At 32.8% G+C, this 25,161-nt stretch overlaps 1 protein-coding gene across 1 annotated transcript in view; it reads right to left on the bottom strand.

The window, feature by feature from the left end:
• The window catches only part of LOC108912684 (transmembrane protein 132B), a 126,295-nt gene that overhangs the window by 64,351 nt on the left and 36,783 nt on the right, over positions 1–25,161 (bottom strand). The window contains exons 2-4 of the mRNA XM_018718002.1: positions 19,356–19,622; positions 10,099–10,517; positions 6,346–6,533 (exon numbers count right to left, since the gene is read on the bottom strand). Coding sequence (XP_018573518.1) covers positions 6,346–6,533; positions 10,099–10,517; positions 19,356–19,622 — 874 coding nt within the window. The remainder of the gene's footprint in view (positions 1–6,345; positions 6,534–10,098; positions 10,518–19,355; positions 19,623–25,161) is intronic.

Below are 25,161 nucleotides of genomic sequence, written 5' to 3'. Positions count from 1 at the left end.
AATTTAGGTATTGCAGATATAATCTACTGCTGGGCGGGGCATGTAGCACGCATAGTAATAGTTGTTTTCCGCAACACCGTTAGTTTGAAATATTCCATTCTCTCAATTGGCGAGACAGGTCGTGTTAATAGTACCTGAGAAATGACAGGTCACTTTCTACCGGCATGGCCATATTGAACAGCCTAGGTGGGGAGTAGCAGTGACCATATATAGTTACATGGAACCTCCATCTGCGCTTTGTTATGCATATACAGTGCCTTAATAAATGTCTGAGCCTCACGTGACCAGATATGTTTGGGCGCTTAGTAAATTTGATTTCCTCAAGTTGGTGGTTCAGAAATTACCAAAGAAACANTACATTTTCCTTGTAAACCATAATAAGTTAGTTTAGTTAAAAGCAATTCTTGATTCACACAATCGAACGCCTTTGAAAGGTCTATGAATAACGCAATTATTGTTTGTCCTTTATCTAACTGATTACAAACATAATTCAGAAAACTTAGTAAGGCAGTAGTAATTGAATGATTTTTCTTAAAACCATGTTGATTTGGGGAGAAATGATTTTAGAAAAAATAGAAAATAACTAAATAGGTCTATAATTTGAAATTTGCTTAGGATCACCTTTTTTTATATAGACATATTATTTTTGAAATCTTTAACATATCCGGAAAAATGCCATTTTTAAAACAATCATTAATAATTTCACATAAAACATCACTAATTAGATACGCACTTTTTTTTACTATTATAACCAAAATATTATCGTGCCCAGTCGAATTACTGTTTGTTAAGTTATTAATAACATCTATTAATTCAGTTGACCTGATATAAAATGAGCAGTTAATGTTACATGACATTGATTGTGCTCATATTTCATTTTATTCGAAAATTTAATAGTTTCCATTACTTATATAAAACGGAAATTTTATTTTACTGAGAAAAATGTTGAAGATTTAATAAAATTTTTAAAATGTTATTCGTGAAAAATTACCTCATTAGATAACTTGCGTGGTGTGAATATTCACATCACGGTCACTGTCTATTGAGAATTTCCTTTTTATTTCATTTTTTCCGTCGTCTAATAAGTGGTATAAAAAAGTTGTGGGAATGTAAAGAACATTTAACGTACAGTCGAGTATACAGTGTACTCGCATTAATGTAGAATTTCTATTTTTATATTCAAGATTTTATTTTTAAATACTTTTATATTCTTTAAATTTAGATTTTAGAAAAGCTAGGATCATTTTAGGTATTGCAGATATAATCTACTGCATGTAGCACGCATAGTAATAGTTGTTTTCCGCAACACCGTTAGTTTGAAATATTCCATTCTCTCAATTGGCGAGACAGGTCGTGTTAATAGTACCTGAGAAATGACAGGTCACTTTCTACCGGCATGGCTATATTGAACAGCCTAGGTGGGGAGTAGCAGTGACCATATATAGTTACATGGAACCTCCATCTGCGCTTTGTTATGCATATACAGTGCCTTAATAAATGTCTGAGCCCCACGTGACCAGATTTGTTTGGGCGCTTAGTCAATTTGATTTCCTCAAGTTGGTGGTTCAGAAATTATCAAAGAAACATTACCGACTAGGGACCTAGATGTAATGTCAATCCAGTGGCATTTGTAATTCTACGTGTTCTTTATGCGTATCGTACAATTTAGTAATGTTTACCAGAATCTCTATGCTTTTCTACAAATGCCTTTAAAAAAGATATAAAAGTTTTGTGCTCAAATGAACGATAAGTGATAGGGTCACACAACGTGAACGGGTCAATCACGGGTCTTTTAGAAGATTCGGTCATTATGACCGGATCGTTCATAAACGACACATCACTACTCCAGTGTACTCATTTTCTGTCTTTAGGGAATTGTGTGTTAATCATTAACTCCATTGTAAGTTTGGTTGCCTAACAGTCGCGGTAACGTGGGACTCATGAATTTATAAAGGCACTGTACATACATCTTTGTCTGGAGTAACGTTATTAAAGCAGGTGGATCGTTCATCGGTTGTCTCACTTGTGACATACTGGCGAGGATTAATAAGTCTAAAACCGGTCTATGTCTGGTGGGTTTGAGCTATGAATGTTCCAAAAAAAATACCTGAGAGATGAGAAATCCGACTCATTTTGCTGACCCGGTTCCGATTTCTAGTAGGGAGCCGGCCCTGCTTAATAGGGTTGACTGATCCGAGGAATTTTATGGATCAGTTCCAATTAGTCCAGTTCCAAAAAAATACCTATTCCAAAGAACAAACAGTTCCAGTTCTAGTATCTAGTCTAGCCTGGTTTAATGTTTGTGATAGGAACAGAGGAGATTGAATAAGTCCGAACTACTTTAACAATCCGGCCGGACTAGTTTGCTTTGTAACAATATGAATTGGACCTGGACAATGGAAACTTTGTAATTAACACTATTTTGTTTATCGTTGAAGTAATTAAACAAAACTTGTATTGTATCTTATGGGTTTTGAGGGGTGTAATTCACACTATACGTGCAGCGTCTTNCCGATTTGACAGAAACACAATCGTTTACACTGAGAGAAGTTACACTTTTGAATAGATGTACACTGAACGAACTGCATCAGTATCAAACATTATTCTTATAATACAAGGATAACTGTGGTAAAATGTAGACAAATTAGGTATAATATATAAAAAAAATAAAACAAGATGTTTTACAACTAATATTTTTATTAAACAGATATACTATTTTTCTGCAATATTTGAAATAGTTTTTTAAAAATAGGTACCTGACAATGCAATAACTTCTTTGGGACAATCCTCCACAATTTTTGCCTCTAGCTCTTCTTGCCCATTTCTAAGTTGAGGAAACTGTATAGGTATTCCGTTTGGCAATAAGGTTATTCTTACATTCCCTTACCAATATATTTGGTTTCGAAATGGTGTTCACAAAGCCTATAATTCTTATATACATCCACAATCCTAGGCAAAAAATCGAGTCTATTGCAAGTTTCTATCCACACTCGAGCACTGCAAACAAAAATAAAAATTCTCCTAAATATATTCTCTATACTTATGCAATACCATATTACAAGAAAACATACCACATTATTTTAAAAATCAAAATACTTTTTTCTAATTTACATTTATAGGTAGGTACTTAAAATAATAATAATAATTACCTTTCTAATCCTTACGTAATCTCAAAAGGGTTGATCTTTCACCAGTTTTGGATGAACAATTGCGAAAAGCACAATAATAACCATGCATTTTATTGATTTCAAGTTGATTCTAATTGTAGATGGAAACGAAATACAATACAAATAAATCCACTATCAATTAACATTATACAACACAACTGTCCACCGCCAAAAAACTATTACTCGTTTCTTCTATTTATATTTGACGGCTCTGACAGCCACTGGCAACTGACAACACAACCTAATTCGCGCATGCGCATACGAAAACTGTTAACGCAGAAAGCCTTGCTGTCGCTTCTCATTGATATAGTGTTTTCTGCTAGAACTCATCACATACCTATAGAATTTGTTTAATATACTTATTTTAAACAAACACTCACTAAGCCCATAAGATAGGTATTAATTACATTTTTCTGATACGAGTTGCTTTACGTACCAGGTGCGTCGATGTAAATTGGAATCACTTTTTAAAATTGTCAAACCACAATATTTTAGAATTTGACTCTAAGTACCTACAGTACAGTGCCGCAATCGTCTTTAGCGTAATATAGAATTGGACGGACGGAGATGGTCCACATCACAAATACCTATAGTTGTTTTCCGCAACACCGTTAGTTTGAAATATTNCCGACGGCGATGTATTACACAAATCTGTACCTAGAACTCTTCACATACCTATAGAATTAATTTAATTTAAACAAACACTCACTAAGCCCATAAGATAGGTATTAATTACATTTTTCTGGTACGAGTTGCGTTACGTACCAGGTGCGTCGATGTAAATTGGAATCACTTTTTAAAATTCTCAAACCACAATATTTTAGAATTTGACTCCAAGTACCTACAGTACAGTGCCGCAATCGTCTTTAGCGTAATATAGAATTGGACGGATGGTCCACATCACAAATACCTGTTCCAGTTTTGGGTAACCATCCCTGTTTTAATAGCAGGTGTAATTTAATGCTGGGTGGAGTATGTAGCCCCCAAAGTAGTTGTTTCTCACAATACTTCTTTTACAAGAAGAGGCACATTTAATTATCACAACAGTCATATTTGGACCCATGAGAATCCTTATGGAGTGAGACGCCGATCATACCAGCAAGAATTTAGTGTCAACATCTGGTTAAGTGTGATGGGATATTTGTGAACCTTATGTATTACCTCCAAGGCTAAATTCGGCATCATTTGCCAATTTTCTGGAAAATAACTTTTTTCAATTAATGGAAGATATTCCTTTAAACCAAAGATATTACAGTTGGTTCCAAATGGATGGAGCTCCAGCTCATTCTGGCCAAATAATTCGTAATTGGATGAATGCAAATTATTAGAACCGCTGGATAGGACGTTTGCCATATGAACCGTTGTTTAATGTGGAGGGGAGAGGTCGGTGCCTCGGCCTCTTAAATCATCAGATCTTAACCGCCTTGACTACTATGTACGTGGAATTGCGAAAAATGATGTTTACCCTGTACCAATTGAAGACAGTTGCAGAGAAGAATAGTAGACGCCTGTGACAATTTCAAGCAGACCACGTGAAATCATAGCGGGAATAAATTATTTAATACGAAGATGTGAAATATGTATTAATGCAGCAGGTGGGCATTTTGAACAACTTCGTTAGATGTTATGTAGCTGTAATTATTTTCAATAGTTTTATTAAATATTAATTAATGAATTGATACAGTAATTATTTTATTGTCGTTAATTCAACTGTAACTTGTAGGTGCATTGTATTAGTAATAATAATAAATAAGTAAATAAATTTTACTTGAAAATTGTAATAGGTACGAAAAACTTACAAGGATAATTTTTTGACCCAAATTAAACGGAGAATCTAAAATATATTGTTTTTTTCGGGAAACTTCAACGTGCTGTATCTCAAAAAGTAAACATTTGTCGGGTAGGGTTTATTTAGGAAACATTATTTTTTGGTGATGTATTGGTTCTTGAAGTTTGATCAAAAAAGTGGACCACCCCGTATACAGGTGATTCAGGTTTAATTTAGATAACTTCAGGAATCGATAGAACAGGTTAAAAAATGTTCATTCATGATATAAACTTATTTCGCACCGTTTCGGAGATAGGGGGCGTTGAAGTAGGAATTTTTTCCCCGTTTTTCCCTCATAAGTATTGAATCACTCATCCGATTGAGGTGAAATTTGGAACACAAACACTCCTTATGATCTTACATAAGCTCCTTAAGTTCGAACCATCTACCTCTCTTAGAAGTGTATTTTGTGTGCTACCCCACTCTTTCATTATTTCAAAACTTTAAAAAAATTAATTAATTTCAACAAATTAGCTGCACACCACCTTTGCATTATCATATCATCATTAATTTTGAAACTTTTTCGTCTCTTGGCCAAATATCGAAAAAAAAAACAAGAGATGAGAGTTTCAAAATTAATAAGGCAAAGGTGATGTGCAGCTGTTTTATTGAAATTAATCAATTTTTTAAGTTTTGAAATAATGTAAGAGGGGGGTAGCACATAAAATTCTAAGAGGGGTAGGTGGTTTCAAACTTAAGGAGCTTATGTAATATCATAAGGAGTATTTGTGTTCCGAATTTCACTTCAATCGGATGAGTGGTTCAAAAGTTATGAGGGAAAAACGGAAAAAAAATCCTACTTCAACCCTCTGTATCTTCGAAATGGTGCTATTTATAGAAATAAGTTTACATCATGAATGAACATTATTTTAACCTGTTCTATCGTTTCCTGAAGTTATCCAGATTAAACCTGAATCACCCTGTATATTTTAAAATTGTAAAATTTCATGTCCTTTAATAAATAAAAAATATATATTTTTTTAAAGATAACAATGTTACGAACATGCGCCCACCCTAACATGGACTCTCCATTGTAGAATTTAATTTTTATCGAAAATGAAATAATGAATTGAAAATTGGAAAATAAAATTTCACATTTCACGGTAAATGTTAAAATGAATAATAATCATATGGGCACTCTAGTTTCTACCACCTCATTTTATTGTGCAATCTTGAACAGATGTATTTTTCACCTGTCGATTTTTATCTGGTTTTGGCAATCTCGCCGACTTCTAGTCGGAATATGCCAAGGTAAAGGACAAAAGATTCAATGAAAAAGTTATTTTGTCTAAACCATTATGTTGTTTAAATCCTACAAATCACTAAAAAAAATGTAGTGGATGCACTTACCTTACAACAATTGCCGTCAATAATTTCGCTTTCTGTCGGTCTACAAATACGGGGATATGCAGTCTGGACAATGGAAACAGAGGCGGGTGGGGTACCAACATGGTGATAGCATCCGTCAGTTTTAATTCCTTATATGCACCTTTAGCTGGTACAAGTGGCACACTGCCCAAAACAACTGATGGTTGCACCTGTAAATGAAAGAAATTTGTAGTCATCTTGCGTGTAAGATAATTAAAATATTGAAATGTTAAAATATAGAAAGATATGTTCAAAAATCATCATATAAGTAATTTCCTCATCTTAACAGATTTATGCTGTGTCTAATTAGGGGATTTATATAAAAAAAATAATGTCTACTTATTATTGACCAAAGTAGGTATTATTCTCTTTTATGGCATCCAATTATCCACTTTATACATAATTCATATTGAGTACTCACAGTAAATTCAATAGATAAAGAATGCGTTGTAGTTTTTGTGACATACAATTAATATTAAATTATAGGTAGGTATAGTGTATCAAAATCAAGTTCCTTTTAATAAATAGAATAGTAAGCGAATAGTTTCGGGACTAAATATTGATATTTTTATTGATCTACTAAAGCCGCATTTAGATTTGTGACGTATCAGCTTATTGTATCATGGTCACAGTTCACCATTGACAACTATTGCAGATAGGACCATGTCTGTAGATCATGTATATGTGTCATGATATCCAATGAACATACTGACTATGATCCATGTTAGGACGGTATTTTACAGATACATCAAAGGAATGATACGAACACAACCAGTAAAGACATGTGCGATTAAATTCAACCATTCCGTTGCGTAAGCTGCATCGCACATTTTTAAAGTTTATTTATTACTACCTAAATAAGTACACAGTTTATAGGTTTGATCATGTCGTTAATACAGATGAAGACATTATTCTCACAGCAAACAACGTCGAACTATGATCATTTGTGGTAAATAAAAACATGGGATACGGATACGGATTACAAAGAAAACCAGACAAACTGCGTACCTATCATGATCGTGATACGGTTATATGGTAATAATAGACGACAAGACGGGCCGCAGCTATATCTTCACCGTTCCTATCATTTTAGATATACATAACTTTAATAAACGTAGACGCAAATAAATAACATGTATTTTAGCAATAATATTAAAATAATTTGACGTTTGTTAACTACAAATTAAATACGTATTCACGGTAACGTCAATTAGGAGAATAATTTTAATAACTTGTCTTTAATGTAGCCAAATTTCTTGTTCTTGTTCATGGAAATTATATTGTATTGTGTGAAGTGAAAACTTTTTATCAATTATCCGCTACATAACCCCTAAGATTCGTACTTCCCTAACAAAAAAATCGTTCGGCTGCCCAAGCTTCCATTTAGTTGTAACCTGCAGCTTGAACTTCGATTTTATCCTTTTTCAGAAAATGTCGATACAATAGGAGCAGGCTACTTTTCATTGGAACACACTCCATTTGTTTTAATTTAAGATCCCTCATATAGAACAATATTATGGATTGTCCAAAGTTATTTATGTGTGCCACAGTTTAATTTTTTCTAAGTTTATTTGAGTATTTTGCCTTCTATGGAAAAGATTCATATTACTTTGATAGAAAAATCATTAGCTACGACCCCGCACCGGCCCTTTTTTCAGAAAATATTAAAACATTTTGCTTTACTCGATCTCCCAAACAACCAAATGCACTGAATTTATCTAACACTTCGTAAAACGTCATCTATAGAATAATAATTGACAATATCTTAGCCAGCGATTTGATCATATCTGCATGCGTCTTCTCTGCCGTGTCGAGAACTTTTCGAATATTCCTCGTATATCTACTAAAGGAATAGCAGTAACAGCACAACTTCAGATCTCAATAATTTTTTATACCCACAAAACAAATCTATGGTTTTTCGAGGCGATCAAATATCGTTTTCTTAAAAATCCCAAAACTAATTAAGTTAAGACTGGTATAAAATTTTATTTATAATTTTTCTAACAGTAGTTACCTAGATATTTCTCTCCTCGATTTCTACACCGCTTCAAGCGATTTTTCCACTGTTCAAAGCAGAGTTGAATATCGTTTTTTGAAAGATCCATCGTTACCTCCGTCGCATTTGTTTTCACTACTTCAACCATTTCAAATCTGGTTTCATTTGGTTTTGTGTTGTGTTTTGGGAATAAAAAAACTCACATAAGGCCAGATGAATGAATAGAGTGAGTGTTCCAACACAAAGACCCGGTACCTGGCCAACAGCTTGATGTGAACAGGGGTGTTAGCCTGATTAAGAATCCGTTACCGATTTTTCTCCAAATCAGACCGTTTGTCAGAATGAATCAGACCTGATTCATTCACGAAGGGTAAAAAACTGGCATTTCCTTGGCGAATGTTCCAAGTTTCTGGAGTATACGCGCATAGTGAAATTTAAATAAATGCTACGAGCTAAGTAAATCATGGAAACACTATGAGAAACTACGGTACCAGTTTTTTTCTAGCCAAATCTGGTATATCAGAATTAGATAAGATCTTATTTAATTCTAATGTAATCCAACTTAACTGAACCCAATCTAACTTAACCTTACCTTATCTAATCTTATTTCTATTAAAGATGATACAGATTGAGTTGATAATTTTTTTCGTATACCCAAAATAGATACCACTTTCCACAGAATAGCGTAATAAAAATATACAGGATGATTCAAAACTTATTAAAAACAATTTTTGGATGTACAGGAGACTCTCACAAATACAATTTTGTGAAGAAAAAATCAAAAAAGGCAGTTCGAAAATGATTTAAAAATACACATCTGCACGGCACTGGAAACTTGTCCACTGTAAAACCTGACCTCGCACAATGCAACCGGCATGGCGGCAGTGTGATAAAAACGGACAAATACTTGAAAGAATTTCGCAAGGAAAGAAATAAATAGAATTTTATAGCACCTATTTTATATCAGCGAACTCAACTGCTCTTGCCGCTTTTGTTATTATTAATTTAAGAAAATTAATTTATGGTTTTAAATAATAAAATAATTTGACATACCCGATGTTGCAACATCTATTCAAAATTTTGTCCACCGACGTGTAAGCACATTTGGGTTCGTCTTACTCAGTTTCTACGAACTAACAAATGTTGTCTTGCTTCACCATAATACAAATGTTGTCTTGCTACACCATAAATTAAAACAATATCCATCAACTCCGAGTTGCTATACACGCAAGCCATTTTTGACACTAACTACTAAAAATCTTTTGTAAACACTATCACAACGACGATTGTAAAATCGGATTTCAGTTTCTAATTTGTTTTCTAATAGTATTCCTTAATTTTGCTTGCAATTTTCCGTATGGCCCCGAGCAACTTTAGATTCAAATGTTGGAAGTCAAAATTAGAGCTTGTACAGAAAAAGTATGGAAATGTGAAGAGGTGTCATTTTTACAAGCTTTTATTTAACTTCATATGTATATTTCTCATTGTTTGTTTGTATGTATGTTTAGTTCAAATATTGCAAGCCAAATTTGACTTCCTCTAAACTTACGGCTTTGATATTTTTCATGCTGTTCAGTTCTGATGACGATACACTAAAATGATAGAAATAACCTGATGCTTTAGCTAGGATTATGTCCTCATGAGGACAATCCGCAACGGTTAGACGTTAGAAATATTTCTAACGAAAAAGGTGTAAATTAAATTTATTCTCTGGATAATTACCAAAAATTATAACCAACCTGCATTTTTGGGTGACATCCTTCTCCCTCATCGGGCCAAGGCTCCAAAACAGAGTATGCCACTTGGACTAATCTGGGAGGTGTTTTAGTGAGCTTTCCCGGTCTTCCGTCTTTATCAGGAGATGGTAATGGCGGCCACCAGGAGGACGGTACGGTGATTTGGGTTAAGCAGACGCCGTCTTCTCCATCGGGGCTACATGCAGCATGCAATGGCATCCTGGTGCCCATCGTCGCGTGAAGAACAATACAGACGCGTTGATGATGTCGAGCGAGCAAGACTTGACGACGACCTCCTGGATCTGTACCCGTATGGAAGAGAACTCTTAGCACTGGAGAGTCGCGTGGTACCTCGTCACGAACAATATGGGCGGACATGTCCAGGTGGTGGGTCGCTTGATCCTGCAAGTCTATTGCCGGTACTAAAATAAATATTAAGTTAGGAAATGCCTTCATCAAATTAAAGAACTAAGTAATTAAAAAATAGCAAATCCTGTTATTTTTCTTTACGCAGAATATTGCACGAGATTTTGTAGCTTTTACTGCCTGCTTACCACTGAGAGCTAATCAATACGATTCACAAAACAAAGTTTGCTGGATCTTTGTGTGCTATGCCTCGCTCCTCTAATGGGAATTGGCCGTTATAGGAATAGAATATTTAAAGTTATTTATTATTACCGTTATATTTTGTCATTTTTGCACTGATTTTATACAGAGTTCTTCACGTAAGTGGCCTATTCAACATTTCATAGAAACCGAAGATAATATGATTCTGAAATTTTGTTTACAGGAGTTAACAGATATCCTCTGTTCGGTTAAAATAATGCCCTCAACGTAGCAGTTCCGGTTATACCGGAAATAGGTGTCAACTTAGTTATTCTAAATTTTTTATTTAGATTTCTTTGTTTATTGAATTATCGTACACTGTAAGTGGCGTTAGATCCTGTGAAATCTATCTAGTTAAACTTTTAGGTAAATTTGGAACGAATACAATGAAGATGAATTTTTTGAGACAAAACGTCTGAATCTGGTTCGGTCTGAGGCAGTACAGTATTGGGGGTCATGAAGGCTTGCAAAAAATGTAATAAAATTTCCAGGGTCATATTTAAAAAAATTAAGTTGATGACCCTGGAGAGACGAAACGTTACATATAAAAATTGATTATGCCATTCGATAGACGGCAAAAAGTGGCCATGAGAAAGTGTTCTTCTTTTTTCAATATCACCTCAAACAAGGCTGAAATGAAACAAAAACGGATTTCCAAAATTTTGTTTTTTTTTCGAATATATCAAAAACTAATCTTGTTGGCCTTGAATTTTTAGAGGCATAATGTTGGTCCCCTGATTACGCAGCTAGTTTGTATCTCAAGACGATCAGTGCGGAGACGCTGCGTAGCATGCATTGCACTCAAGGACAATTTTGAACATTTCTTGTGGTGTGAATTTATTGTTACACATTTAGCAATCAACAGCAAATGGTAAATAGCAATGTAGGACTTAAGTATCTTCTTATTTATATGGATATGAAATATATTCAAAATATCTTCATTAAAACAATTATTTCGCATTTTTCTTGTCGAGTATATATACTTAATGCTTGTAGATTAGAATACTGAATGACAATACTAATATCTGTCTTTCGAAATACAGTTGATGATATTTTTTATTATTCTTGAGAATGTAAAAAAATCGCAAATATTTGAGAAAATTGAAACTGTAACCCCTACAATTCCTATATCGGTGAAAAGACAATTTGACTTTCTATAACATGGTGCAAAAAATACAGGGTGTTCCATTTGAATTTAAAAAGTTTTGTCGGTTTTAAGTTTTCAAAATGTAACGTAACAAATGGCACACTTAATATAATTTTGTATAGTAGAAGGTAGTGCATCATATGCTCTTTGAACGTTCCGAAAAGCAAGTGAAAGCTTCCAGAACGAAAGAAATTTTCGAAAAGTTTGCAATTTTTATAAAATGCGATTATCTCGAAAACGGTTATATTTAGGTAGAGAGAAGCTTTAACATTTTTGGCTTATTTTTCATGTATCTCAATGCAATAATATGTAGGGTATTCCATTTAAAATAACGAAATTTATAGCTACTTCCGGTATAACGGGTAGTTGTAATGTTGACGCCATTATTTTCATTGAACAGGGCATATCTGAAAATTTATTAATTAACACATAACTAACAGAAAAACAGTAAACTGCATAATGTCCTTTTTATGTCCATGTATATAATCTGCTGCCTCTTAAAGGCAGTGACGCCAATTTATTGGCATAATACGTATATTTTATTATTAGTTCCCACATTTTTTACTCTTTGTGAAGGTATTAAGCTAATTCAAACAAATCATCTCAAATGAAGTCAAACAACATTCGTCAATACCAAAAATCTAGGTAGGGATGCAAAAGACATCAAACCTCGCAGATAAAATTGCGAACCGCTGATACTGTGGGAAATTACAGTTAGCAATCTTATCTGTTAGGTTTGATGTCTTTTGTATCCCTACCTAGATTTCTGGTATAGAAGAATGTTGTTTCACTTAATTTGATAGGATTTGTTTGAATTAGCTTCATACCTTAATAAAAAGTAAAGTATCGGGTGCTTTTGTATTTCCAAAGACAAAAAACTTGTAGTTGACAAGCACCCATTTCCTTTAAAATAAAAATGCTCTTAAGGGTCCAAATATATCACATAGAAGTCTGAAATGTAGATGGATGGTTTAGTTGAGTTTCTGAATTATGTCCCTCATACGACATCGACATGCAGACGTGCATTAAACATGCAGGAAAAAGAAAAGAACCTACTGGTTTTCTTCGCTTGATACGGGTTATTGTCTTTCTGGGCTATTAAGTGTATTAAGAAAATAATGTTGGAAGTTTATATGGTCCATTTTTCCATTAGGAAATCAATGTGAAAAAGTTTGTTATATCCCAAAGGAATAAAGTGATGCCTTATGTTATTTAGGCTTTTAGACATCGAAAACAAAGTTCATTCTAGACACGCTTTCAAGCATGTTTAATAATTTGATTCCATTTATGCAGGGTATAACTTTAATTGGCGATCAGATTTTTTTAGGGGTAATAGTACCTACGTGTTGCCGTAAACACGAATTTGAAATTATTTTTTTAATCAAATATACATATGGTCAAGTTATAATTAGTTTTTTAAAATGTACTTTATTTCTCGTGTACGTTTATAATTTAAACAGATGTAAATACACTTATAACCATGATTATAATTATAGAAAAAATACTGAAAAATTGTAAAGATTAAATAAATTAAAACATGTCAGACGTACATTAAGAGGTTGATGCAGAATAGAATAGAACAATGAATGTAGCTATAATAAAAGGTTAATAAAGTTGATCCCACTTAATGAATATAAGGCGAGATCATCGGTTAAATCGTTCAAAATAATGTGTGTGCGAAATTAATAAAGATGATGTAATATGACTAAAAGTGGACGAACACGAGCATAAATAAGATGTTATGGGAATATAGATGTCACTAATAAGAATGATAATCCAGAATGTCTCGGAATATACTATAAATAGAAAGTAAATTAATAATACATTTTCGACCTGAATTTTCAAGACAAAGTTAGCAAGTAAGATATTTCATATAGGTATACATTTAACTTCTGAATACACAGAGTGTCCCCTTACGAATGTTATATACTTCAAGGATAGTTTCTTAGGGTAGACCGATTTAGATCAAGTCACAATTTACCTTCTTAAAACTTAAAGTTTTAGATTTTTCCAAAAAAAAGATATATTAGTACTTGTGAATAGATGTCACTTTTTGACATATTATTTGGAAAAACTGGATTTATAAAATCGGAAAAAATACTCTCACTCCTAACAAATGTGCTCATATGTTTTTTGCAGATGGTCTTACAACTTTAGTTATTATTTTATCATCAAGGCAAAGAGTTTTCTCAAGTTTCTTTATTTATTACCAACGTATTTTCCATACATATCATATTTAATTCTTTAAAATATTTTTAGACATGATTACCTTTTAAAGTAAAGTACATAAACTAATTAAAAATAGTAATTAAAATACTAAAATTATTATGATTAGATATATGCGGTCAAGGAGTCATGTCTGAAAAGTACGGAGGGTGAAGGAGGACAGTAATCTCATTTTTGGCACAAAACTGATGAATTGACAAAGCTAGAAGGTGCAAGAACCATGAGTTGTCTCGCCATGACACTGGTCTCTTTTTGCTGATTTTTTCAAGTGGTTACAGAGGTTATACGCAAGGCAATAGCTTTGTTCCAAGTGCATTAAAATTAGTTTCCAACAGTCCGACGCAATCGTATTTGCTTCAAAACAATGAAATTTGAACCTTATGTAAGCATTGCCATATGCGCATGCGTCTGACTGTTGGAAACTGTTTTGGATTCTACTAGGAACAAAGCTAATACTAGCAATCACATAACTCCATTAGCGCGTAATTCAAAAAGTTCGGTTATTTTCTGAACAGACCTCGTACAATGCTCATATCTCCGTTGAACGTCTACGAAAATGAAGATATTTCACATTTAGGTATAAAATAGAAGCACGTTGATACACAGCCAAAAAAATCGTCGTTTTTTTTTCAAGATAAGAAATCAACAAATTTCTTGTAGGCACACCAGATGACGGCTTTTTATTGTTCAAAGTTTTTTACATATTTTAATTATAAACTGTTTTACTAAATCCTTGTTTTATGTTTAGGTGGTTGCTGTTTTTGCTGTTGCTGTTTGTTGCAGATGTGACGAACTAGTGAAGATACAGCATGTAGAAGAAAAAACTGATATTGAACTGGTTCATCTCCCATTCAAAAAACTCATAGGTAGCGGTGTTTCACCATTATGGGTAATGGTTTTGGCATTAGCTCAATACAGCTATATCTACAATACCAAAGTTTGCGTAGAAAACAACAACCAACCGACTCAACTACCGATAAGGAAAATGTATCGTTCAACTTGTAGACATAAATTTACCGTTCAACCTGCAGGCATAAGACTTTCAGCATCCAGACATAACGAACAGACTCTGGCGCAGACACCATTACTTTGAAGCGTTTGGGAGGTTGAAAAAGTGACAAAGTAAGTGAAGGATATGTCGAAGATTCTCTTCAACACAAAATCAAGATTAAGAAGAAAATTTTGAACGTCACCAATGCTGACGCTCTACTACCGCTTGGTTTGCGTTTATTGCTGACGCAACGTTTTCGATATTGTTTGTTCTACGGTTGCAGTATGTCTCACAAAATGTCCCCTTGTTAATGTTGATCCAATTTCACAATGAAACTTTTTATTTTAATATAAATACTAATAAATAGTTAATTGTTTACTGTTGTTTTCATTATTTAAATTATAATTATTTTATTTCAGTTTCTTCAAGTTTTAGTCACTAGTGATTGTTTGATTGTCAGTAAAAAACCAACCTGTAAATCACGTACAAAATTGCAACTATTGGGCAGGTAAATTTGTATTATTTTATTTTTGTTTATTTTCTATTTAATTTTAATTTTGAAAACAAAAACTGATAAAAGTTTCCAGTTTCCAGGTTTAAAAAAAAAATCATATACTTTTCTACTTTCAGTGGGAGGTAAATTTATAAAAACAATGGATGGATTTTTTTGGTGAAACAGTAACATAGAGTGGTTTCTAAGCATATGCTATAACTTCGGCAATTTGATCTTTGGATCATTTTAGATTTAAAAATTTTGATGGCCAAAATTTTAAAAGCAATGATTTTCAAGATACATAGAATTGAAGATTAAAAAATATACACAGTGTCCCTACTAAGTTGAATCATATTTTTATAACTTGTAAAACTAGTTCAAATAAACATTTTCTTAATGTTTCAAAACACTTAAAAATAAAAAGTTTACACATGAAGTTGGGCGTAACGTAGGTAGGAAAGTAATAAGGATAAAGGTTTCCCATAATTGTATAAGAGACTTACGGGCAATGAGTTCTTCCCTTCTGTTTACTGGCGTTTTAAAGTTTTAAGTTTTAAGTCTTTCGTTCATCCCCACAAAAAGAAATTACAAGGGTAAAGATCTGGTGATCTGGCTGGCTATGCAATTGGCTCTCCATCTACGGAACATAATCTATAAGAACTTTAGCACTTAACATCTAAAATGGGCTGGCTCCCCGTCTAATAACCAAAGATTATTTTGCAAAAATTCGAGAGAGCTTTCTCCCATTAAACGATCTAGCAATATCGAAAGTCCAACAAGCATACCGTTGACAATAGCTGCCCATACATTTACTGAAAATTTGTTTGTTACTTATAAGCATGAGAATTATCAAATGGGCAAACGTGAGTATCGCTAAAGTTGTTAAACCCATTTCGGATAAATGTAGCCTCGTCCATTTCCGCAAACTTTTGGATCTATTGGGTCATCGCTATAACGTTTAAAATCAGTGCCTCGCATTGCGCGTTTTCCGGTACTCTAGTCCAGTATGCTCTTCACGATGTGCCCGGAAATCACCGTCTGCCCCTTTGCACAATCCGAACAAATGAAACATGGTGACGGGAGATCCCGTATAGGAAAACGTTCCGCATTTAGCTCAGATGCAGCATTGTTACTTTGACGACATTCCCCATAAATTAGTAACATGTCAATTTATTAGCCAGTATAAATGAAATGATTCAATTAACAAATTTACAAACCAAAATCCATGACGGAACTAACAGGAATATGCAAGATAAGAAATTAAAAAATTCGCAAAAGAAGACCAATAGTTTACTGTAATGTTTTTTTAATATATGGGCGATCAACTTGTTCAAATTATTTGTTAAGGCCGGATTAATTTTTTACAACTATGGAAGGCTCCAATCACTTTATTTCAGGTTATTTAAAGAATATAATTTAACAAATATGTTGTTTTATCTAAATCTACACGATGTTAAAAAATATACCTAACTCAATTAAGATCACTTCATATAACATTAAATCAATATTATTTCCGAAAATGTTCTATGGGGACAAACGAAACTTAGTTTAATAACTTACCTAATTAAAATATTATGGGGACTACTGTCATTTAAAATCGCCAAATTTCATCTTCACCAAGTATTTTGGAACAATGGTATTTCTATGAAAAAAGGCGTCTTCCATACAATTTAAAAAATGTTAAATAAATTATTCTATTCACAAGAAAATATATTCAATTTTTTTTTTCGAAATAAGTACAATTTTAAATGCAGCTACTATCCAAAACAATTTAAAACTACGGCAATGATTATTTGTATTTTGTATTGTCGTTCGAATAAAAATCTTCTATACGTTTTTTGTGAAATAAATAATTTACATTTTTGCTTTTTGCTTCTTGGTTATTTTACGTCAGCCTATTTCTGATACTATAGCCAAAGTTTATATAGGGTGAGTCAGTTTTTTGTAGTAGGATTTTAACAGTTGATAGAGAATCATTTTTTAATAAGAAAAGTTCCTATAAACGTAGGTCTTAGAACGCTTCGTTTGTGAGATATAGTATGTTGAAAACAAACTTATTTTAAGAATTTTTCTTAATATCTCTAAAAGACCAACATATATTGAACTGAAATTTGGTATTAATAACACATTAGTTATGGTGAATAAAATAAAGATATCTGTTATTCATTTAACCCACCAGTGACTTGCCTGAGGTGGGTTACTGCCCCCTTTAAAAAAATAATTCGTACGCCCGTGAATTTTTCTGGAAAATAACATCATTTCTAAATTTTTTAATCAATTCTGAACAAAACAAATCTCTCAATTTTTTATAAAATTAACGGTTTTTGGTTAAATTAATTTGGCATGAAACTGTTCCAACGATATTGGTACCTAATACATTTGTGAAGTAATAAGAAAAATATGATGTGCACTGAAAATCAACAAAAACGATTGAATAATAACAGTTGATAGAGAATCATTTTTTAATAAGAAAAGTTCCTATAAACATAGGTCTTAAAACGTTTCGTTTGTGAGTTTGTGTATAGGGTGTAGAAAACAAACATTTTTAAGAATTTTTCTTAATATCTCTTAAAGACCAACAGATATTAAAATGAAATTTGGCATGAAAAAATAAACACAGAACTTAAAAAAAGAACTAATTGATACACGTTACACAATGTTTGCGTTCTTGTGTCAACGTTATGACATTTAATTTTTTGTTGATTTTCAGGGTACATCATATTTTTCTTATTACAAATGTATTACCAATATCGTTGGAACAGTTTCATGCCAAATGAATTTAACCAAAAACCGTTCATTTTATAAAAAATTGAAAAAAGAGAGCTGTTTTGTTCAGAATTTATTAAAAAATTTAGAAATGATGTTATTTTCCAGAAAAATCCAAGGGCGTAAGAATTAATTTTTTAAAGGGCAGTAACCCACCTCAGGCACGCCACTGGTGTGTGAAATGGATAACAGATATATTTGTTTTATTCACCATAACTAATGTGTTATTAATACCAAATTTCAGTTCAATATATGTTGGTCTTTTAGAGATATTCTCGGAGATATTAAGAAAAATTTTTTAAAAAAATTTGTTTTCAACACCCTATATCTCACAAACGAAGCGTTCTAAGACCTACGTTTATAGGAACTTTTCTTATTAAAAAATGATTCTCTATCAACTGTTAAAATCCTACTACAAAAAATTGACTCACCCTGTATATGAACTTTGCTATAGCTAAACGCCGACACCAGGAGACGAGCAATCCCAACCTGGAAATTTTGCCGAACCCCCATTGTCGTAGGGTAGAGATATTTTACTTGCCTAACATTGCTTAGAGAAGGGACCAACGGTTTTACGTTTACGTCTTTCTATACAAATTTCACCTAAATTTGTATAGCTTCTGTGGATACACCAATATCGTTGAGTGAGAAATAGTACACTCAACGCTAACATACAGGTCACTAGAAGGTGAACGAGCATCGCGAGCCTACTATACTCTTAACCCAGAGATATTTGAATAAACGTTATATTTTTTTTTTTAAATTCAACTTTTTGTATCTTGATTGTGAATTAAGAACCTGGTTCGGTAGAGTTTTTTTATCTAGGGAACCCAAAGAACACCTCCCTCAACCTACGACATAGAGTTAGGGAACAGGTACTCAAAAATATTTTATAATAAGTTTTCTTTTCAGTGTGGCAAAATCGCTAATTAAATAAAAGAATGCCACAAATAAATAATTAGAGATAATAATATAAGCTTCGGCCTAATGAGGATGCTTAAAGCATCAAACCGTAAAACAACAGCAATCACCTGACGTATTTAATGGCAGAGGATCAGGCACGACGTATCTGGCTGGAACAGTCTGCTTTGTACTAAAAGGGCCATAAGTAGCTCGTACGGAAATCGGCTGGGAACTTTGGAACACCGTAAATCGATCTATCGACAGCGGCACCCCGGAATTAGAGGTGCTTCCCGTTTGATCCGAGCTGGAGGGTAAATAATGTTGTCTGGGTTGTTGTTTTATGAAGAATCCACCATCTTTATTCTCAAAGTGTACGTTTACGCATTTTGAATAATCTGAAACAAATTTGTATAATTAGTAGGTACCTATTAAAATAAATGCGTGATGTTTTAGGATTCATTGTGGCATCATTTAAAATTTCAGTTCGGTTGATCAAAAAAATCTTTTCATATAATTCACATTTTCTAAAATATCTCTGAACAATGTATTAATGTCGAAAAAGTCATTAATGTAGAATTTTTTCATTTTACAATAGGTGGCAGAGCACATTTTTTTCTAGAAATACCTACGATATTCATGAACAGTATTGTATACTTCGCAGTAAAAACAATACATTCCCGGACGCCATGCAAAGTTTTTCGTTACAATATAAAAGGGCTTAGTGTGAAACAATGACAAGCCACCCTTTCTTGAAATATGACTTTTTTTAATTTTCAAGATTTGCAAGAGTATAACAAGCCACATAATGAATATTAAAAGAAAATGATTATTCATGATGATTATTCAAGTACATTCCATAAACATCTGTACTTCTATAACTAATGTAGACAAATTCGGAGTAAACGAAGCTAACGTTGATTTTACACATTTTAAAATTTCCAACAATTTTGCATTTGTGGCTTGTTATTATTTCACACTAAGTCCTTGAATTGCTTATGATATCGTTTTCTTGACAATCATTGTTTATTTATTGTTGTGATAAAAGTTAAATTTGTTTTGATACCCATAAGTGCTAAAATATATTAAACATATTTAAAATGGACAGTGGTGATGATGTTCAGGTGGGACACCACCATTGTATACTTTTCCGATTTATCTACAAAGTTGAAGGTATCTAGGTTATGGTCAAATTACTCCATGTTGAGAGTGACACAATTAGTACAAAGGAAGACATTGATGCAACAAAATATTTGAAATTACGTGTTTTCCTGAAACGTCAAGGTGACAAACTATAAATCAAAGAAGTTAGAAATTTTGTCAAATAAACAACTTAAAACATGTGTTACTCAAACACCAGATAATATACAGGGTGTCCGGAAAGGTCATGTCAAGGGTATACAGGGAAGGTCAAAATAGATGTAGTACTTCATATAAAATTTTTTAAAAGTAACTCATGGTAATGTTCATTTCCAAGTTTAAACTGATATTCAATATGCCTAGATTATACAGGGTGATTCACAACTTATCCAAAAAAATTTGGGAATAGATGCGGCATGAGAAATGGAGTCAATATTGTAAAAAAAATTTTTGTAAAATCCTTATAGTTTCTGAGAAAAAAATTATTGAAGTTATAGCACATTAAACCACTACATAGCTGGACAACTGTAGTCTCTAGCGTCATTCGCAATACGCGTGGAGAGCCATGTGACTCCTAATACTGAAATCCGTCGTTGCGGTAGTTTTTACCTGTTATCTGTGGTATTTACATCAGTTTTTTAGTAGTTAGTGTCAAAAATGGCTTGCGTGTATAGCAACTCAGAGTTGATGGATATCGTTTTAATTTATGGTGAAGCAAGACAACATTTGTATTATGGTGAAGTATTTGTGTTATGGTGAAGCAAGACATCATTTGTGTTAGTTCGTAGAAAGTGAGTAAGACGGACCCAAATGTGTTTACACGTGAGTGGATAAAATTTTGAACAATTGCTGTTGCAGCATCGGGTATGTCAAATGATTTTATTATTTAAAAACACAAATTAATTTTATTAATAATTAATAAAGGCAAAAGCATTTGAATTTGCCGATATAAAATAGGTGCGATAAAATTCTATTTACATATTTCTTTCCTTGCGAAAGTTTTTGTCCGTTTTTATCACGCCGCCATACCGGTCGCATTGTGCGAGGTCAGGTTTTACAGTGGACCAGTTTCCAGTGCCGTGCAGAAGTGTATTTTTAAATCAATTTCGAACTGACTTTTTTGATTTTTTCTTTACAAAATTGTATTTGTAAGGGTCCTCTGTACATCCAGAATTTTTTTTTCGATAAGTTCTGAATCACCCTGTATAGGAGTAGACGAAATTATCCATTTAAATTTATACATCTTAGACAGCGTTGTCAAATTTGGCATTATTTTTTCATAGTACGATTCCTCTCTCACTTTACTTACAAAAATGTATACTGTATATCAGTCGATATCGTGTACTGTTTTTGAGAAAATCGAAAAAATCTGTGAAAGATGTATAAATTTAAATGGATAGTTCCGTCTGCTCCTGCTCCTGTATAATCCAGGCATATTGAATATCAGTTTAAACTTGGAAATTTGCCCAAATTTCATCGTTGTCATGGTAACGACTTAGAAGTTACAATTGAAATTTGTTTTTCAAACTTCTTTCTTTGAAGGCGAATAACTCCACAACGAAGCCCGATAGGAAAAAAAAATATATGAAGTACTACATCTATTTTGGCCTCCTCTGTATACTACTTCATTTTTGACATGACCTTGCCGGACACCCTGTATACTTAATGAATAAGGTACGTTTGATCTAAAAATTTTAACGTATATTATTTAGTTTTTCTTTTTTAGGTTGTCTTAATATTCGGTGTTGCCGGTGCATGTCACCGTGATGAATTGTATCAATTTAAATGATTTAGGATCAAAGCTTTTGATTAAAATACCGAATAATAAAACTAAAAAACCGAGATCATTTGTTATAAACGAAACTTATATGCCGCTGCTTTTGAAAAATTTCGCTTTTTCTGTAAATACTCGAAAGGGAAAAGCTGCAGGCAAGTAGAAGGAATACATCAGTTTGACAAAATGCCTCAAATAGTGGCAAAATTTTTAAATTAGCCAAATGCAGACAAATACACAGGACATTGTATCCATCGATTCTCTGTGACCATTTTGGTTAATGCTGGGGCAGATTTAATCGCATATCTCCAAACGGTGCCGAATGATATTTAGGCTGTTACAAATTCGCTTCTCACTACAGGGATCTCGGAAACGGTAAGAGATACGAACTATCTATAGTAGTAGTATGGGGGCAAAGTTGCATAATCAGAGCACCAACAATATACCTCTAAAAAATCAAGGCTAACATGATTTGTTTTCGAAATATTTGAGGTGATATTGAAAAAAGAAGAACACTTTCTCATGGTATTTTTTGCCCTCTATCGACTGGCATAATCAATTTGTATGTGTAACGTTTCGTTCCTCCAGGACCATCATCAACCTCATTTTTTTAAATACGACCCTGATTTTATTACATTTTTTGCAAACCTTCAGGCCAATACTCAGCCCGGACCAGATCCAGAAATATCCTCGAAATATTCATCTTCATTGTATTCGTTCCAAATTTATCTAAGTTTTTTATTTAGAATTCTATGTTTATTGAATTATCGTACAGTCTACCTGTGAAATCCAGCTAGTTATTTAAACTATTACCAGGAGATTACCTTGGATACATTATTCATATTTTAAGTTTAGACTTCGGCCATCTAAATACTAATTTAAACAGTATCCCATAATATTGATAGTGTAACGAAATAACAAGTTACTGACAAAAATCATGCATTTGATTTATGTGTTAAACTTTCCTCGACTTTGAATCAACAATGAAATTCTTATAAGACATTTTTTAATAGCTTTTCGGTAATATGTAATATAGCAGAAAACAGAATAAATACGTTCGTACTTCAGTTCACTTCCGGTATGAATAATACCACAACTTTTTATTGTAATTAAACAGAATTTAAAAAACCACCGGTCCTAATAACTAACCATTTTTATTCAGTTGTCAGATTGTGAAAATTTCCATATACATATTGATATTTGTACAAAAATAGTTCAAAACTGAATAAAACGGAACATAAAATGTATTATTTCTACAGAACAATGAAAAAGAGTTTTATATAATAACTTTCAATAATAATAGTCGTAACATACATTTTGCTATTTATAGGATATTTAATTATTCAACTGAATCTAGAAATAAAAACCTAACCTAGTTTAACCCGAGGAACAGCTTGGTGTTATTAATACCGAACTGAACAAATTATTCTAAATTAGTCATTAATAATTATTTAAAATAAAAAAGTCTATTCAAATAATATACAGGTTAGGCCATTAGTGTGAGAAAGTACAATAACTCCCTTGTTACTCATAATACAGAAAAAAAGTTTATATAAAAGTTGTACAGAATCAAGAAACGTAAACTACAAAATTAATTTGAAACATACGGGGTGATGAGTAAAAACCGGACACGCCAAATATTACATTTTTTAAATGGAACACCCTGTATATTTCTAAACATATCGATTTCAGAGAAAATTCTATATATTGCAATATAAACAGTTTAACATTTTGGAAAAATCATGACCTCGAAGAAGTTGTATTAACTTTCAACTACTAACACTTGGAGCAAAAATATTTGACAGAGTTATATGCAAATGTTATCCAAAGGCTCGTAACTAATATCGATATTTTATTCAAAGCATTTTTTATAATGCCATCATTTTAGAAAATTCAAACTTGATTTTCTAAAATTTTTCAAATGATTTTCATCGTCATGGCTTAGTTAATAGACAAAATTGACGCATTTGAGGTTCAGAAAATCCACGAGTGATTGTTGAGAAACAAATTCTTCCACAATGTGTCACTGTTTGGTGGGAATTTTGGGCTGGAGGCATCATCGGACAATTTTTTTTCAAAAATGGGGCTGGTCAGGCAATAATAGTTAATGGTGCACGCTATCGCAACTTTATAATGCAGTTTTTGTGCCTAAATTGCAAGATATGGATGTAGACGACATGTGGTATCAACAAGACGGTGCCACATAGTATACAACCCGAGAAACAATTCAATTACTGCACGAGTCATTTCCTGGTAGAGTAATTTCCGGTCTTGGTGATAAGAATTGGCCGTCCCGATCATGAGATTTAATGCCATTGGATTTTTTCTTTGGATTCTTTTGAAGTCTAAGGGCTATGCCAACAAACCCACGACCAATACAAAATTTACAATTTTTAATTAAAACTGTTTTCTATAAAAATTATTTCTTGTGTGAATTTTGGGACGCCCTCTACATATACGTTTTTTTTTTTTTCATTAGGCACGATTTCGTGGCTGTCTGGTACTGGGCGAGTATTTGAGTACCAGAAAAAATAAAACAATTTTTGATGATTGTACTTTTTAAATAGTATGTCCTGTGTGATACATAATTTGAAAGGAAATTTGATGTACATTTCGAAAATCAAAAAATATATAGGATGTTCCATTAAAAAATATATGTTTGAATTAACTGATAAACCAGAAGTTACAGAAAAATATTGCGTTCACAATTGAATTCAACGTAAAGATGAAATATTTTCACAGACAAAAAGTCTTTCATAAAAGTCATCATAAAAAATGGTAAAAATCCCTCCTCTTTATTAAACCAATCGAGATGCTCTTTTCGTTATTTAATTTTTCTCGAAAATCCGACCTGTGACATCTAAACCCCTTTTTAATCTTCCCAAGAAATAGAAAAAACTTTCTACAAGCGTTGAAATTGAGCCATCCTGTGCCCGGTACATATTTTAAGATAAAAACCATCCAGCGGGTTATAGTATATTTATTTCCTCTTGAGGCTGCTCCTCAATTTGTACGATGTACCT

This window comes from Anoplophora glabripennis, unplaced genomic scaffold (genome assembly GCF_000390285.2).
Source record: "Anoplophora glabripennis isolate ALB-LARVAE unplaced genomic scaffold, Agla_2.0 scaffold852, whole genome shotgun sequence".
Taxonomy (NCBI): domain Eukaryota; kingdom Metazoa; phylum Arthropoda; class Insecta; order Coleoptera; family Cerambycidae; genus Anoplophora; species Anoplophora glabripennis.
The sequence above is the reverse complement of the archived record's forward strand: the minus strand, read 5'-3'. Positions and strand labels throughout refer to the sequence as shown.